General features: G+C 47.1%; 1 protein-coding gene across 2 annotated transcripts; it reads left to right on the plus strand.

Annotated features, from left to right (window-relative positions):
- On the plus strand, nucleotides 1-14,949 carry PSMD3 (proteasome 26S subunit, non-ATPase 3). 2 transcript variants are annotated; one of them, XM_042965391.1, is made up of 12 exons: nucleotides 1-499; nucleotides 2,732-2,922; nucleotides 4,460-4,597; nucleotides 6,543-6,679; nucleotides 7,415-7,605; nucleotides 7,745-7,848; nucleotides 11,995-12,109; nucleotides 12,213-12,332; nucleotides 12,477-12,580; nucleotides 12,848-13,003; nucleotides 14,236-14,286; nucleotides 14,463-14,949. In XM_042965391.1, exons 1-12 carry the CDS (start codon nucleotides 286-288, stop codon nucleotides 14,598-14,600), a joined length of 1,659 nt encoding a protein of 552 aa, XP_042821325.1. In that variant the 5' UTR covers nucleotides 1-285; the 3' UTR covers nucleotides 14,601-14,949. The 2 variants fall into 2 exon arrangements, with proteins under 2 accessions (XP_042821325.1, XP_007085857.2); XM_007085795.3 differs by having other exon boundaries at nucleotides 14,495-14,949.
- Nucleotides 14,950-18,497: the final 3,548 nt, after the last annotated feature.

Genomic DNA, 18,497 nt, shown 5'->3' on the forward strand with positions numbered 1-18,497 from the left:
AAACCCATACAGGCTCCTCCCCGTTCCTTCCTCGAAGATCCGCCTCCATCCTGCACCTCGGCTGTTGATTTCTTTCCCTTTTGTGGACTCGGCTTTCGGCCCGCCGGGCCTGGCGTTTCCCAGAAGGCCCAGCGCCGGGAAAGGGTTTGCAGCTGCTCAGTCATCGTGCGGCCCGTCGCGAGCCCGCGCTCGTGTGCAGGCCCGGCTCGGTTCCTGATTTCTGGTGCGAGGATTCACGCGAACCCCCGGTCTCTGTCCCCGGACTAGGCCGCGACCCCGGGCACCATGAAACAGGAGGGCTCGGGGCGCCGCCGCGGCGCGGACAAGGCAAAGCCGCCGCCGGGCGGAGGGGAGCAAGAACCACCGCCGCCCCCGACTCCCCAGGATGTGGAGATGAAAGAGGAGGCGGCGGCGGGTGGCGCGTCAGCGGGAGAAGCTGACAGCAAAACGGCGGCGGCTGAGCACTCCCAGCGAGAGCTGGACACCGTCACCTTGGAGGGTACGAGAGCCCGGGCCGGGGACGTGCTGTGATCACGGATGACAGCGCTCCTCGGGATCCGCAGCGCAGCTTCCACCATCCCCGGTTCTTTAGGAATATCCCCAGTGCCCACCTCCAGTCCCCTGACACTCCCGACCCCAGTCCCAATAACTGAACCTTCTCTCCAGGTTCCGGACTCCTCCCTTCACACACACCTTCCTCTGCCTGAGTTGCATCTAGAAGTAGGTCTCACTGGGCCTGTAGACTCCCTCTTCTAGGTCTTCTCTGACCTACTCTGTTTACATCCACCGAACTGATTCTAACGCCCCCAGCATATGATTGATCCCACCAGAAACCAGTGTTTGTATTTGTGTATAAAGGGTGTCAGGGTGACGCAGAATGCTGGCCCTTGAATTTTAAGACTACAAAAGTTTTCTTTTGCTAGCTATGTCTAGTAAATTCACCTAAGGGAAGACTTTCTACTCAGTATCTTGCTTTCTTGTTTCTGTAACGAAGGTTCCCCAACAATCCCAATGTACTTCTGCTCCCTTACTCCTGTTTCTAAAGAGTTTAAACATTTTACAGACTTGCAAGTTTTTAGGTGTCATCTTTGAGTTCCTAATATCTTCGACCTAAAATATGAACCAATTCCTCCATTTCTTTTCTCCTAAGTGCTTGTTTCCAGTTTCTTACAGCCCTCTTGCTCCTCCAAATTCACATTTTTCTTAGAGATCCTGTCCACATTTGGAGTGGGTAGACTGAGAGCTTCCCACTGTGACCCTTGTGCTATTTTCCCAACTCTGGATCAAGTGGAACCAGATTGTTCATTGGGTTTTCTCCCTAATGATGGACACATAGTAAACCCTCTGTAATGTTAGCAGTTATCATTACTGTGTCATTGATGGGACCCAGGCACCCTATGCTAAGTGTACAAAGGTAACTAAGAAACTACCAATGAAATGTATTCCCTTATTCCTAGACACTTTAGTTGTTTCCAGTTTTGTACTGTTATAAATAATTTTTCAACAGTCATCTTTGTGACCAGGTTTTTAGTCTACCTTTACAATTATTTCTTCAGTATAGATTCTAAATATGCCTGAATTGAAAGGGTAGGCGTTTTTAAGGTTTTGGGTAGGTATTGTCCAGGGAAATTGTACTGATTTATGTTATACCAACAGAAATATCCTGTTCACTGGTAACTCTGTTATGATTTCTTAAATATTACCAATTTGGTAGTTGAAAACATTTCCATTTGCAATTATTCAAAAGCTAGTAAAATGTATTTTCATGTCAGTTAGCTATATTTCTTCTTTTTGTATTGTCTATTTGTGGTTTTTTTAATGTTTTTTTTTTGAGACACACACACACACACACACACACACACACACACACACACACACACACACACACACAGTGAGTGGGGGAGCGGCAGAGAGAGGGAGACACAGAATCCAGAGCAGGCTCCAGGCTCTGAGCTGTCTGCACAGAGCCCGATGCTGGGCTCCAACCCACAAACTGTGAGATCATGACCCAAGCCGAAGTCAGACATTTAAGTGACTGAGCCACCCAGACGCCCCATTTGTGTTCATTTTTACTTGTCCTGGTTATTTATGCAAGTTCTTTGTAAAATAAGAACATGACTCTCTGGTCACATTTGTTGCAAATATTTTTTTTGTTCAGTTATTCGGAAGGATTTTTTAGAGTGGAGTTCATCATGCGTGTGCGCGCACACGTGTGTGTATGTGTATGACTTCTCCCATTGTGTTTTTTTTTTTAAGTTATTTTGAGAAAAAGAGAGGGTGGGGGAGGGGCAGAGAGAGGGAGAGAGAAAATCCCAAGCAGGCTCTGTGTTGTTAGTGCCAAGTCCTATACAGACCATGGGATAATGACAGCCAAAATCAAGAGCCTTCTGAGCCAGGTGCCCCTCTACCATTGTTTACATTTAGAAAGTCTTCCTGTATAGAAATCTGCTAAATCTCCATGTATTTGTCTTGTTTTTTGTTGTTCTCTTTACCTTCCTCTTTCTGTCACCCTCTACCCTTTCCCCTACCCCAGCTTTAATTTTTGTCTCTTGGTTATGTCTTAAAATCATTATTTGGCATCTGTAAGTATTGCTTAACCCTACTAGGCAAAAGAAGTGGTTGGCTACATCTTGCCCTTTTATAAGAGGTTCCCTAGAACTACTTGCCTGGAGGGTGAGAGGGAATAGGAAGAATTGGAAGTAACATTGTTTTCTTCTGTGGTCCTCCACAGACATTAAAGAGCATGTGAAACAGCTGGAGAAGGCAGTTTCGGGCAAGGAGCCTCGATTTGTGCTGAGGGCCCTGCGGATGCTCCCTTCCACATCACGTCGCCTCAACCACTACGTTCTGTATAAGGCTGTACATGGCTTCTTCACCTCAAATAATGCCACTCGAGACTTCTTGCTACCCTTTCTGGAAGAGGTGAGTGAGTCAGGTGCTTAAAGGATGCAGGCTTGGTCTCAGACCACATCCCCCCCACCCCACCCCTTGATGTAATGTTTCCCATCCTGAAGATCTGTCTGATTACCTGCTGTAGCTGAGTAGTGAAGCAAAGCAGCCCATTTTAAGACTCATTTGTCCCCTAACAGGGGAACCATCTTTCTGCCCTATGGTGTCATTCTTCTGAGTCAGGGAAAAAAACTGGGAATCAGGACCCTTTGAACCAAACTCACTTAACGCTGCTCCTCAGCACGAGCACTCTCCTCCAGTTGGGTGGTGTCTCCATTGTCCTAGGAGAAGGTACCACCACCTCTGAATCCTCACTGAGGAGGACGTATAAAACAGTGGTTAAGAGCACAGGTTCTGGGAGCACCTGCGTGGCTCAGTTAAGCGTCTGACTCTTGATCTCAACTCAGGTCATCGTCTCACGGTTTGTGAGGTGGAGTCTGCTTAGGATTCTCTCTCTGCCCCTTCCCATCTTGTGTGAGTGTGCTCTCTCTCAAAAAATAAATAAAAAAAACAAAATAAAATGTTAAAAAAAGAATACAGGTTTTGGAGGTGGAGTCAGATTTGAACCCCAGCTATACCATTTGGTACTTGTGGGACTTGAGCAAGTGACCTAACCTCCTTATGCCTCATTTTCATTGTTAAATGTAGTGAACAGATTCGGGGGATGAGGCTGAGTAAAGGAATGTCTTAGAACCTTCCCTGGCACATAGTAAATGCTGATGAAATTTGGTGCAGGCAGTGGTCTCCATGCCACGAAAGACCTCTCCTTTTCCTTTCTGGCTGTAAAATCCCCCTTATGTACAGGTCCTGACCCTTCTCAAATCACGTTGTCCCTTCAGCCACCTTCATCCCTAAAATCCTATGCGCTCACAGGCTGTTCCATAGATGTGAAAACTCAAACAATCCCTTGAGGTGGAATGATGAAGAAGAGTGTATTGTCTGGGAACGAGAAAGCACCCTCCCCCCAACCTCACCTGGAATGTTTTTTAACCCTATATCTCTAAATTCACCCAACATGTTTGCTTTTTGAGCTGTTGCATATTATTCCAGTTTTGGTGACTAGATCTGATAATAAGTACTATGTATATGTCACTTCCCCCAAATTTCCTTTGTTCCTACAAAAAAAAAAATTGTATCTCATTATTCTTGATCTCATCTCTAGAATTATGTTACTTTATTAAACCCTATCTGATCAAATTTACAGTGGTTCCAGGTGTGGTGGTTTAATCTGTACTTAGACTGTAGGTTTTTTGAGGGGGTCCTTACATCATCCTTTCTGTCCCCATTATATTCTGTAAAGATGTCTGTTACATTCCCGTAACCCTTTTCTTGTTTCTATTGCCAGCCTCCTTGACTTCTTTCAGAAGGTGACTGTGTGCCATCTTTGTTTTTGCATCCCCAATACCTAGAAAAATCTTGCACATAGTAGGCATTCATCGTGGGTGTTTAGTAAATTCTTGGTTGACTGATCTGACTGAGCTTTTCCACAGTAATTCATGTCTTCTCCTAGCCCATGGACACCGAAGCTGATTTACAGTTCCGTCCCCGAACAGGAAAAGCTGCATCAGCACCCCTCCTGCCTGAGGTGGAAGCCTATCTACAGCTCCTCGTGGTCATCTTCCTGATGAACAGCAAACGCTACAAAGAGGTATCCAGGGCCAGTGGGCAAGGTTAACATGTCCCAAGCAGTGCATGGGTTTTGTGGGAGAGATTGTCTCTGGTGAAGAAATGGAGAGAATCACTGGGCTCTTAAACAGCCCCCCAGACTCTTACCCCATGTGGGAACACACCTAACTCCACAGTGTCGTGGATTCTGTTAGGATAGAGATTTGGAGATAGAAACCAACGTTCAAATCCCAGCTATACCTTAGGCAAATTAATTTCTCCTGGCCTTATGTCAAATGGGGAAAATAGTGCCCAATTTACAAGATCATTGTTGGCATTAAGTAAAATACTGGCACAATGATCTGCATATAGTAAGCTTTCACAAAGTAGCAGCTCTTTTCATGGGACTGAACAACTCCATGGATACTGCTCTACCACTTCTCCCTCTGACTGGGGCCAACTTCTTTGCCATCACAGCTACTGTCCCAAGAGCATGCTTAAGAAATGACAGGACCCTCTCAATTTCCTGTTTTGTTTTTTCCTTACCTTGCCTTGAGTTGGTTTTTGTTTGTTTCTAAATATAATTCACCCCTTTATTTTATTTATTTTTTTTTTTAGTTTTTTAATATTTATTTTTGAGAGAGAGAGAGAGTGTGTGTGCAAGTGGAGGAGGGGCAAAGAGAGAGGGAGACACAGAATCTGAAGTAGGCTTAGGCTCTGAGCTGTCAGCACAGAGCCCTATGGGAGGGCTCCAACCCATGAACTGTGAGATCATGACCTGAGCCAAAGTCGGATGCTCAACTGACTAAGCCACCCAGATGCCCCATAATTCATCCCCTTTAAAGTGTACAATTCAGGGGTACCTAGCTGGCTCAGTCAGTAGAGCGTCTGACTCTTGGTCTCCAGGTCACGAGTTCGAGCCCAACATTGGGTACAGAGAGTACTTAAAATAAAATGAAGGGCGCCTGGGTGGCTCAGTCGGTTAATCATCCTCCTTCAGCTTAGGTCATGATGTCACGGCCTTTGGGTTTGAGCCCTGTGTCAGGCTCTGCTCTGACATCTCAGAGCCTGGAGCCTGCTTCAGATTCTGTCTCCTCTCTCTGCCCCTTCCCTGCTAGTTCACCTCTCTTCCTCCCTCTCTCTCTGCCTCTCTCTCTCTCTCAAAAATAAATAAACTTTAAAAAAAGAAGATCTAAAATAAAATCAATTATGGGGCTTCTGGTGGCTCAGTCAGTTAAGCGTCTGACTCTTGATTTCAGCACAGGTCATGATCTCACAGTTTGTGAGTTTGAGCCCTGTGTCAGGCTCTGCACTGACAATACAGAGCCTGCTTGGGATTCTCTTCTCTCTCCCTCTCTGCCTCTCCCTCACTCAGGCTCTTTCTCTCTCAAAATAAATAAACTTTAAAAACAGTTATAAAAAAATAAAGTGTACAGTTCAGTGGGTTTTGGTGTGTTCACAAGGTTGTACAACCATCATCACTGTCTAATTCCAGAATAATTTCATCACCCCCAAAAGAAACACCATTGCTGTTAATAGTCATTCCCCATTCCCCCCAGCCTCCAGCAACTACTCATCTCCATTTTCTGGCTCGTGGATTTTCCTATTCTGACATCTCATATAAATAGAATTATATAATACATGGCCTTTTATGTATGGTTTCTTTGACTTAGCATAACGTATTGTAGGTTTGTCCATGTCGTAGTGTGGATCTGTGATCCAGCTCTTTTTGTGGGTGAATAATATTCCATTGTATGGATATGCTGCATTTAGTTTATCCATATATCCAGTGATGGGCACTTGGAGGGATCATTTCACTTTTTGGTAATAATAATGCTGCTATGAACATTTGCATACAAGCTTTTATGTGAACATGTTTCCAATTCTCCTGGATTTATGCGTAGAAGGGGAGTACTGGCTCATGTGATTGCTCCATGTCCAAGCTTTTGAGGAACTGCCACTAGATTCTCTTTTGGCTGCCTCCCCAGGCACAGAAGATCTCTGATGACCTAATGCAGAAGATCAGCACTCAGAACCGCCGGGCCCTGGACCTTGTGGCCGCAAAGTGTTACTACTATCATGCCCGGGTCTATGAGTTCCTGGACAAGCTGGATGTGGTGCGCAGGTACGGGTGGCCAAGGTCTGACCCTAAAGTTAAGAACTATCCCCCAGGCTCTTCCCTTTACTCCACATCAAGGGAGTACTGACTGGTAGGTCAAGGGTGGAAGGACAGGCTAGAAAACATTTCACTCCTTTGCTTAGAGCTTGTGGTGGCTCCCCATTTTCCTCAGGGAAGAGTTGAAGTCCTCGTGATAGCACATAAAGCCTGATGTGCTCCGGCCCTTGTTACTGCCTTCTTGACTCCAGCACCCTCTGCTCCCCTGACTCCCCACACTGGCCTCCCTGCTCTTCCTGGGGCATGACAGGCATGCTCTTCTCTCTACCGAGAATGCTCTTCTCCCTGCTTCCTTCAAGCCTTTGTTTAATTGTTCCTTTCTCAGCAAGTCCTACCCTGATGAAGCTATTTAAAATTGCAACCCCATCCTCCTCACCTCCTGTGTTCCCTATTACACTTACCCCCATTTCTCCATAGCCCTGATCTCCTCCTATCATGCTAAGTAATACACTTACTTATCATGATCATTGTCTGTCACCCCCACGAGAATGCAGAGTTGTGTCCTTTTGGTGCACCTAGAATAGTGCTTCACACCGCAGGCACTCGATAGTTGAATATTCAGTGAATAACCAGAAAAGCAGTCTGTGTCACTTTTTTTGGAATTGAGAGAGAATGGAGAGGTCAAAGCAATTCAAAGAGTTCTTATTTGAGCCCTTTGATATCTCTTTTCTTCCCTTCTTGAAGCTTCTTGCATGCTCGGCTCCGGACAGCCACCCTTCGGCATGATGCGGATGGGCAGGCCACCCTGCTGAACCTCCTGCTGCGGAACTACCTACACTACAGCTTGTACGACCAGGCTGAGAAGCTGGTGTCCAAGTCCGTGTTCCCCGAGCAGGCCAACAACAATGAGTGGGCCAGGTACCTCTACTACACAGGTGAGCGATGGGCCCGACCCTTGAGTCAGATCAGAAGGTGTCTCAGCTCACTTGGTGCATGAGACACCCATTTGACACTGGTTTGCAAGGGGCTTTGGATGATGCCATTCTCTTGACCCACTCCCTTCTCTACCCCCAGGGCGAATCAAAGCTATTCAGTTGGAGTACTCAGAGGCCCGGAGAACAATGACCAATGCCCTTCGTAAGGCCCCTCAGCACACAGCTGTCGGCTTCAAACAGACGGTGAGCAGCAGTTCTCTTCCCTACACTACTTATTCATCTGATAAGGCTTTGGTTCTCTTTCCCTACACAGGCCAGGGAAGGTGTCCCTAACCTTCATTATCCAAAAGGTGTATCATTGTGCATAGTGCATTTGTGCGTAATAACATTGGTCAAAGCACATTAAGCAGATACTAGCTGCACCTCTGGTGGTTATGTTCAGAGAGAGTATTCTCCTTGGTAGATAGGTTTAGAATATTCCCATTGCCCCAGCGCTCTTTACAGTCATTCCAGGCACGGGCCCGGATTATGTTGAGAATCCCCACGCTCTTCTCTGGTTTCTCACACGCCCATTTGGGAGCAGTGTTCTCTGTAGCCAGGGAATCCAGAAAATCTCCATAAGGCTGACTGGTTCGGGTGGAAAAACCTTGGCCACCTAATAGCTGTCAGTCACCCAAGTATTTTTTTTTTTTGAGTGGTGACCGTGGTATTAGGCACTGTGAGATAGGTAAAGAACATTGACCTAGAAAGGCTTGAGAACTTTTGTAAAGTCACAGAGCCTGGTAGCCAGAATTTGGACCCAGGTTTCTCGACTACAAACCTCTGTTCCCACGTCAGTGTGACCTCTACCTCCTAGTGCGCTTGAAAGAGGAGAGGATGAAAATGTACAATGATTAAGTCAGTGTAGTTGAGATTGGTCTGTTTCTGTTCAGAAGTTCAAAGAAAGACAGGTTTGATTTTGGTCAAATAATTAAAGACATCTTTAAAAAGTTAAATTTAATCTGGTGCTTGCAAATTGGTAGAATTTTCCAGAAGGGAATGGCTTTTCAGACATACACAGTACATATGCAGAATGTTGATTACTTACAACATAGGACATACACTAAAGTTTCTGAAAACACAGGTAATTAGCATATAAATTGTTGTGTCCTGGAGAGAGACATTGTGGGGTAAAGTAGGATTCTCAAACCAGACTTTACTCTGGTAAAGATGGATAAGGTTTCAGAGTTTTCTGTGGTGGAGCCAGGCAGCAGGAAGGAGCAGAAAGGGCTAGAGTGAGAGATCTTTGGCCAGGAAAGAGATGGAGTGGTTGCTTGAGAGAGGAAGAAGCAGAGTTAGGGAAACTTCCACCCAGAGGGACTTAAGCAAACAGGTGATGGGCCGAGGCCTTGGAGGAGCTAGGAAGGGATGGAAAAAGAGAAGCTAGCTTGAAGTAAAGCAGGGAGAAGGAAAATGTGTAAAAAGAGGCCTCAGGTTTAAAGTGGGGTCTACAACACTTTGAAAGCTTATTCACCCATATTGAAACTCGCATTCTCTCCTTGGGTGAGCTTCCTTGCTTGCATGGCTCAACACAGACCTCCATGATGCTTCACCAGAATCCATTTCTAACTATCTTAGTCTGTTCGAGCCGTCACACCAAGCTACCACAGACTGGGTGGCTTAAGCAACAGAGATCTATTTCCTCATAGTTCTGAAAGCCAGAAGTCTAACATCAGTGTGTCCGCATGGTTAGTTTCTCCTGAGGACCTCTCTTCCTTATAGATGGCCGTCATCTTCTAATCTCTTCAAATGGTCTTCCTTCTCTGCCTGACTGTATCCTAATCTCTTGTAAGGATACCAGTCATATTGGATTAGGACCCACTCATATGACCTCATGCCCCTTAATTATCTCTTTAAAAGCTCTGTCTCCAAATACAGGCATACCTTGTTTTATTGTACTTCGCACATACACGCTTTTTTATAAATTGCAGGTTAGTGGCAACCCTGCAATGAGCAAGTGTCTCGGCGCCATTTTTCCAACAGCATTTGCTCACTTCATTTCTCTGTGTCACATTTTGGTCTTCCTCACAGTACTTCAAAGTTTGTTTGTTTGTTTGTTTGTTTTAAGTTTATTTTAAGAGAGAGTGTGTGCATGAGCTGGGGAGGGGCAGAAAGAGAATCCCAAGCAGGCTCCTTGCTGTCAGTGCAGAGCTCCATGTAGGGCTTGATCTCACAAACCGTGAGTCAGACACTTAACTGACTGAGCAACCCAAGCACCCCTCAAACTTTTCATTATGATATCAGTTATGCTGATCCGGGATCAGTGGTTACCACTTGTTGGAAGACCAGATGATAGCGTTTTTTAACAAAATATCTTCAGATTAAGGTACATATAGTGTTTTTTGTTTTTTAATATAATGTTATTGCATACTTAATAGATTATGGTACAGTGTAAACAACTTTGTGTGCACTGGGAAACCAAAAAGTCCTTTGACTCGCCTTATTGTGATATTCACTTTGTTGTGGTGATCTGGAACCGAACCTGTGATATCGCTGAGGGGTGCCTGTGTAGTCACATTCTGAGGTCCTAAGGGGTTAAAGACTTCAACATAGGAGTTTGGGGGTTCAGACTTCAGCTTGATACTAATTCTGACCCCTCTTATGAACACCAGATCTACAAATCCAGCTTCCCACCACACATCTCTGTATAGATACTCCTCACACAAAGCTTGTCCAAAGCAAACCCCTCTGAGTACCCCTTACCAGTCCTTCTGCTCTCCCAATCAAGATAGGAGCTTCAGGATCATCCCGGACTCACCACCACCACCACCACCACCCCTCCTTCCACATCACTAAGTTATCTGTTGATTTGTCCCCATGTCTTTTGTATTTGTCTCCTCTCTGGTATCACTGGTGCCCTTGTTCAGGCCACTAGCATTTCTGGTCATCATCCTCCCCTTTACCAACCCAGCTTCCACACAACTGCCTAACTAAAAAGAGCTCCAGGCCCGTGCCTGCCTTGCCCAGGAAGCTTGCATTGCTCTGCCTTACCTGCACAATAGAGCATTACAGTCTTGTGAGGTAGGCAGGCTGGGCATTACGGTCCGGTGCCACTGCCACCTATTTTAGGGACTAGGATACCAAGGACTTCGTTACTCAGCATTTCCTAGCTAGTGAGTATATACTAGCATACTGTCTCCAAACTCTGAGCTCAGCCTGGTTTTCAAAACAGCACGTCCTTAGACTGGCCCATCATCTTTCATCGCCTTCCAGACTTTCTTGGGGCGTGTCCTCACACTTATCCACCTCTTTTCTAATCTGTTTCCTTGACTGAAACAACCTCCTTCCTTTTTCTGCTTCATCAGAATCCTATGGCATATATTAACTTTAGCCTTTTTCCTGCATTTCCCCTCACTCATGGATTACTCCAGGGAACTGGGCAACATCATGGGTATTATATGGGTGGGTGTGGGCATGATCACCCACCACCCATTTTTTTTTTAATGTTTGTTTTTGAGAGAGAGAGAGAGAGTGCAAACAGGAGAGGGGCAAAGAGAGAGGAGACATAGAATCCGAAGCAGGCTCCAGGCTCTGTGCTGTCAGCACAGAGCCTGATGGTGGGGCTCGAACTCACGAGCCGCAAGATCATGACCTGAGCCAAAGCCGGACACTTAACCAACTGAGCCACCCAGGTGCCCCCAGCCCACTACCCATTTTAACCCCTTACTTCTCTTGTGACTCTTGATATCACACGATCTAGCTGTCTGTGTTCCTGTTCGTCCCACTTGGTAGGAAGCTCCTTAATTGCTAGGCGTCACCCCTCTTACAGTTTTCCTCCCATGGTACTGAATCCATGGTAGGCGCACAGAGGTACTCACAGTTTTATGGAGAAGGAAGGGCCAGATTTTCCAGCCAGCCTTCTGCATCCATACTCGGGTCATTCACTGAGGTTCTGCCAGTCCCCTTCCTGAGCTTCTGCCTCTACCCAGATAACTTGTTCTACACATTCACCTCCTCTCCTCCAGGAACGATCCACCTCTCTAACCAGCATCTTTGGCTGACCCACACTCCATTCCCTAGGCCACTAAGCCCTGTTTTCTCACTATTTCGGAGCCACAGGACATACCCATCTGGCCTGTACTTCCAGATCGTTGCCATGGCAGAGCAGTGTGTATGGATTAGCCAGATTAACTGGAATTTAGGGCTCAGTGTGGGCAAAAAGGCAGATATTCCCAGTACCTGGCTCTGGAGGCAGATCTTCAATTCCACGCCCAGCTCTGCATGGGCCTAATCGCAGTGCCATTTTCCCTGTTTCCCAATGCGTCTGACTGCACTGAAGCCCCATTTCTCTCCCTTCTCCCTCCTGCTGGCGCTCCCTGCCCACTGTGTTCCTGTGTCACACACTGCCAGGTGCACAAGCTTCTGATTGTGGTGGAGCTGCTGCTTGGGGAGATCCCAGACCGGCTACAGTTCCGTCAGCCATCTCTCAAGCGCTCGCTCATGCCCTACTTCCTTCTTACTCAAGGTAAGGGTGGTCCCGCTCCCAGAGCTTGCCAGACCCTTAGCGCTGTGGCCTTTTCAGTGGGTTTGCCTGTTTGCATCATCTGATCCACTCCTCCCCGCTCCAGCTGTCAGGACCGGAAACCTTGCCAAGTTCAACCAGGTCCTGGACCAGTTTGGAGAGAAGTTTCAAGCAGATGGGACCTATACCCTAATCATCCGACTACGGCACAACGTCATTAAGACAGGTGCGGATCTGAGTCTGAGAGGCTGCTGGAAGAGCAGGACCCAGATCAGCTTCTGCAAGGGATGGCGGCAACCCTGTGGGTGTCCATGGGTGGGCAGAGGGTCTGTGGCCACCCTGCCCACCCCAGTGCTCCTTCCTCTCCCAGGTGTGCGCATGATCAGCCTTTCCTATTCCCGAATCTCCCTGGCCGACATCGCCCAGAAGCTGCAGCTGGATAGCCCAGAGGATGCAGAGTTCATTGTTGCCAAGGTGGGGCCAGTTCCGGGACTGCAGTTGCTACCCTCCTGCCATATTTCAAGGGGTGGGAATGGGACACTGGCCAAGGAAGGGAATGGGTTCAGTAGTGGCATGGTCTTTTCAGGGAGTGCTGGCCTTACAATGAGGCCAGGAGGTTGCCAGAGAGTGTGTGTACGTGAGTGAGTGTACAAGTGTGAGGAGGAGAGGGACAGGACAGGATGTTCTCAGATTTAGAAGATGGGCTTTCTGGTGACTTTTCCTTTATTTGGGGGCCGGCAGGCCATCCGGGATGGTGTCATTGAGGCCAGCATCAACCACGAGAAGGGCTACGTCCAGTCCAAGGAGATGATTGATATCTACTCTACCCGTGAGCCCCAGCTGGCCTTCCACCAGCGCATCTCCTTCTGTCTAGATATCCACAACATGTCCGTCAAGGTGAGAACCCGGGGCTGTAGAGGGGGGTTAGCAGCACCTGCGAATTCCTCAGAGGAGGTTGGCCTAGATCCCGGACCATCTCTGTAAAGTCCCTGAATGGCAGGGCAGGGGGTCCCAGAGTGAATGAAGGACTTGGCATGTGGGCCTATACGACCTTTGCCTGCTTCTAAGGGTCTGGTTGCCCGGGAGGGAACCAGATGGATTCACAGTACAGGGTTCCAGATTTGCTTCCAAATCTGAGTCCTTCACCTTGTCTGAACCTCTGTTTCTCCATCTATGAAACCGATGGGGAGATTACCTGCCCTGTCTGTTTTGCAGGGTTGAGGACATTAAATGAAATCACTGTCTTAAGACACTTAGTGAAGTCTGAATTGTGGAAAAGGTAGGGTGGGTATCTAGTTCCTCAAAAGGTCGTTAAGCTCTTATCCTGTGGCAGGCACTGAGTTGGGTGCTGGTACTGTTCGCCAAATTTTTTTTTTTTTTTTTTTTTTTTAATTTATTTTGAGAGAGAGAGCACACATGAGCAGGGAGGGGAGGGACAAAGAGAGAGGGAGAGAATCCCAAGCAGGCTCTGTGCTGTCAGTGCAGAGCCCAACCCAGGGCTCCCCAAAATCATGACGTGAGCCGGAATCAAGAGTCAGATGCTTAACCGACTGAGCCACCCAGGTGCCCTCTGTTTGCCAAATTTCCTGGCCTCTTCTTGCCCCAAGAAACTAGGGATGTTGTTACCTTGCTTAAAATCAGGTAAATGTTGTTCTCGGGGAGACATGAAAGGCCCTCTGTGACCTGGTTCCCCTTGTCTCTAGGCTCACTTCCCAGGTGCTCTTTTCCTCTCTACCCACTTTTCCTTCCTCTCCTCCCTCCCCACCCCCCCCACCCCCACCTCCCGGCTGGCCCCACTGAACTTAGGCCAGGCCTTTTCACACATTGAAACCTCTGCTTGGAATGCCTTTCCTCCATTCCCACAAGCAGTCAGTTCCTTTCCTCTGTTTTCCTCCTCACTGCCAGTCCCCCTCCCTGGCCAGTGAGAATGTCTTGATTCTCATTTCCAGTGTTTGCCACATGGTATAGTAGTAATTACCTTCCATGTCTAGCTCCTCACTAGACTAAACTAAAGAATGAATAGCCTAATTCATGTTGTGGTGCCCAGTACACAGAAGGAGCACAATAAACATATGTTCAGTGCATGCCTTGTCTTTATCTTGCTCCTGTCTCTACTGTGCTTCATTCAGGCCATGAGGTTTCCTCCCAAATCGTACAACAAGGACTTGGAGTCTGCAGAGGTAAGGTGCTTTCTGCTTTGGATAAGACTGAAAGCTCAAACTTCCCTACAGAGAGGGAAGAGTGGGGGGCAGTTTCTGGAAGGGCTGGGAGTAGTTCTGAAGCTCTGGCAGTCCCTGACCTTGGGGTGGGTTGGGCTCGGTGAAGCACTGTGTGAGAGAGCCTCACTGGTCCCCAGCAGCCCAGCCCTCACCCCACCTCTTGCCCCAGGAACGGCGCGAGCGAGAGCAGCAGGACTTGGAGTTTGCCAAGGAGATGGCCGAAGATGATGATGACAGCTTCCCTTGAGCTGGGGGGCTGGGGAGGAGTGGGGTGAGTCGGGAAGGCTCTTTATCTTTTCCCCTTGGGGCCCCCTGCCCAGGGAACTGGCCCCTTTACCATACATGTCTCACAGACAGCATGTGTGCAGGGGGTGAGGGGTGCAGGGAGCCAGTCACCCCCACCTCACCCCAGGACCCCTCCCCAGCCAGTGACATATCACATGGTGGGCAGGAGGGTGGGCAGGCAGCCTCCCCAGGGCAGGGTCCTGGCTAGTGGTGTGGGCAGCAAGATGGGAGGGAATCTGTGCTCTCCCGGAAGTCTGGGACTGGAATCGGGACATGTGTTGGGTTGTATGTTTTTTGAAGCCTCAATTATGATTTTTAAACAATAAAAAGTTCTCCAAAGCTCTTTGTGCATCATTTAATAACTAGACTGCACTCTTCATACCTACAGTATTGACAGACCCAGATTTTTCCTTCCTGGTCTTGGGAGGGCCAGCCCCAGTGTAATCTGGGGACCTGATGTGACTGTGGATGAGAATGAGGCCAAGGGCAGGGTAAAGAGCTGCTGATCTGGCATCAGGAGGGCCTCTCTCCCATCTACCTGGCTGGCCAGTATTGGGCAAGTCACTAAACCTCTCCATCTCCTTTCCCACATCTGTCCAATAAAGGATTAGATTCCATGACCTGGCTCTGAAGTTAAAAATCTAGACCTCTAGGGGCGCCTGGGTGGCTCAGTCGGTTGAGCGACCGACTTTGGCTTAGGTCATGATCTCGCGGTCTGTGAGTTCAAGCCCCGCATCAGGCTCTGTGCTGACAGCTCAGAGCCTGGAGCCTGCTTCTGATTCTGTGTCTCCCTCTCTCTATGTCCCTCTCCCGCTCATGCTCTCTCTCTCTCTCTCTCTCTATCTCAGAAGTAAACATTAAAAAAAAAAAAAATTAAAAAAAAAATCTAGACCTCTAGAGGATCAAAGAAATGGCAGGGGTCTGACCCTCGGGAGGTTTGCAAGAGGAGAGAAGGGTCTCTGATGAGGCTGCAGCAGCAGGTTGAGAGCAGGTTTTGCCCAGCTGGCCCTTACTGAATGGGAGACGGGTTGTTCCCTGAGAGTGAGAGTTGGGTCAGCCCGGAGGGGCCTCCTTGTGGCTCCAGCTGCAGATAGTGGGGAAATGTGTCTGCCTCAGTCTTGACATCTCCCAGCCGCTGACGGGGATGCTCCCCATCTCGGGTCATTGAATTACTGCTGTTCTCTGTTGGCGCCTGGGACGTTGCTGTACATGTTCTCTGTTCCTGCCAAGCGCTGTTATCTGAACACGGCCTCGTGGGTTTCTGCCTCTGCTTAATTGCATTCCCTCTCCTGCCACGCTCTGGCTCTCCACCTCGAGGATTTCTACACCTCCCCCAGGCTTCCTGCCTCACAGTGATTTATCCCCCTGGCATCTGGAACACTCGCTCGAGATCAGATCCTCTCAGGAGGTGGTGTGAAAGACTTATCTTCCCAGCTAGCTTGTAGGTTCTTCGAGAGCATGAAGAGGCATTTGTGTCCTCCCGGGGCTTTGCCCAGTACCTGACACACTGGGTTTGATGAAGTCTCGTTTGTGTGTTCATTACCAACTGAAGATTTTCATCTTGCAGTATCCCTAATTTCCATTAAAGGCATGTTTTCGACTGGCCTTGTTTTGGGTCCCGGTCCCGTCCCAGCCTTGATCACAGTAATCTGGCATTGCCCACTTGCCCTGAAGCTTCTGCCACCTCCCAAGTGTAATGAAACTCTCTCTCAGAAAAAAAAGACTAACCTACACCCAAGGTAGGGCTCCAACCCACAACCCCAGGATCGAGAGTTGCACACTCTTTCAACTGAGCCAGCCAGGTGCCCCAAGGTTGTTTTTTTTTTTTTTCTTTTTTCTTTTTTAAGGTAGTCTCCATACTCAATGTGGGGAAGAGTCACATGCCCAAAGACTGAGCCAGCCAGGTGCCCCTCAATGCTAACAAATTTTAGAGTCAGCACCTGGCCCAGAGTGCCTCAGGTCCTCTCCTGGTTGGTAACAGATTGGAGAGTATGTCATCCTGTTACAGAGAGTTGGGGTCATTCGACGTGATTTCCTGGTTCTCACCCACCTTGACTCTATGATAGACTATTTTTCTGCTCACTTTCTGGAAGTTTCTTTTAATTCGTTCCCATTGGCTTGGTTTTCTCTTCCTGGAGAAGCTTAGTGTCTTTTTTATGCTTGGAGAGTTCACTGTGTTCTCCACTTTATGGTTGGGTGGGTTTTTTTCTTTTTTTTTTTTTTTTTTTTGTTCTTTTTGTTTTGATTTTTGAGTTTTGTTTTAAATTACAAAACTACAGAGAAGCAGAAAGAATGACCTAACAAATACCCATGGAGTTTTCCACCCAAGTTTAATAAATGGTGACATTTGGTTATCATGTCATTTTTTCAACCAAGGAAAACCATTACAGATCAGTCAGAAGCCCATCTTGTTTCTTTCCCAGGCCCTTCCCTTACTTCCCTAGAGGCAGCCGCTCTGATGAATTCTGTAAGTAGCCTTCCAGCTTTATGTTTTTATACTTTATCTTCTACAAAATACAGTATTTTTTGTGGTTTTATTTTTTATTTTTTTTAACTTACATCCAAATTAGTTAGCATATAGTGCAACAATGATTTCAGGAGCAGATTCCTTAGTGCCCCTTATCCATTTAGCCCATGCCCCCTCCCACAACCCCTCCAGTAACCCTCAGTTCTCCATATTTATGAGTCTCCTCTGTTTTGTCCCCCTCCCTGTTTTTATATTATTTTTGTTTCCCTTCCCTTATGTTCATCTGTTTTGTCTCTTAAAGTCCTCATATGAGTGAAGTCATGATTTTTTGTCTTTCTCTGACTAATTTCACTTAGCATAATACCCTCCAGCTCCATCCACGTAGTTGCAAGTGGCAAGATTTCATTCTTTTTGATTGCTGAGTAATACTCCATTGTGTGTGTGTGTGTGTGTGTGTGTGTGTGTATACACACACACACCAGATCTTCTTTATCCATCCATCCATCGATGGACATTTGGGCTCTTTCCATACTTTGACTATTGTTGATAGTGCTGCTATAAACATTGGGGTGCATGTGTCCCTTCGAAACAGCACATCTGTATCCCTTGGATAAATACCTAGTAGTGCAATTGCTGGGTCATAGAGTAGTTCTATTTTTAGTTTTCTGAGGAACCTCCCTACTGTTTTCCAGAGTGGCTGCACCAGCTTGCATTCCCACCAACAATGCGAAAGAGATCCTCTTTCTCGGCATCCTCGCCAACACCTGTTGTTGCCTCAGTTGTTAGTGTTAGCCATTCTGACAGGTGTGAGGTGGTATCTCATTGTCGTTTTGATTTGTATGTCCCTGATGATGAGTGATGTTGAGCATTTTTTCATGTGTCGGTTGGCCATCTGGATGTCTTCCTTGGAGAAGTGTCTATTCATGTCTTTTGCCCATTTCTTCACTGGATTATTTGTTTTTTGGTGTTGAGTTTGATAAGTTCTTTGTAGATTTTGGATACTAACCCTTTATCTGATATGTCGTTTGCAAATATCTTCTCCCATTCTGTCAGTTGCCTTTTAGTTTTGCTGATTGTTTCCTTTGCTGTGAAGAAGCTTTTTATTTTGATGAGGTCCCAGTAGTTCATTTTTGCTTTTGTTTCCGTTGCCTCCAGAAACGTGTTGAGTAAGAAGTTGCTGCAGCATTTTTGTGTGTTTTTAAATCTTTTAAATGATGTATCACATGAATGTAACTTGCTCTTTTCACTCGCCATTGGTTTTGAGATCTAGTGGTGATACCATGCACAGCACTGTCCTAGGCACTGGGAAACAGCTAAATAAAGCAATTCAGCTTTATTAAGAGCAATAAATTCCTTTCCTCGCTGAGTTTTCATTCCGTGAGGGGCTCGGGGGGAAGGAAGCATATGTGGTATGGATGGA

Source organism: Panthera tigris, chromosome E1, assembly GCF_018350195.1.
Source record: "Panthera tigris isolate Pti1 chromosome E1, P.tigris_Pti1_mat1.1, whole genome shotgun sequence".
Lineage (NCBI taxonomy): Eukaryota > Metazoa > Chordata > Mammalia > Carnivora > Felidae > Panthera > Panthera tigris.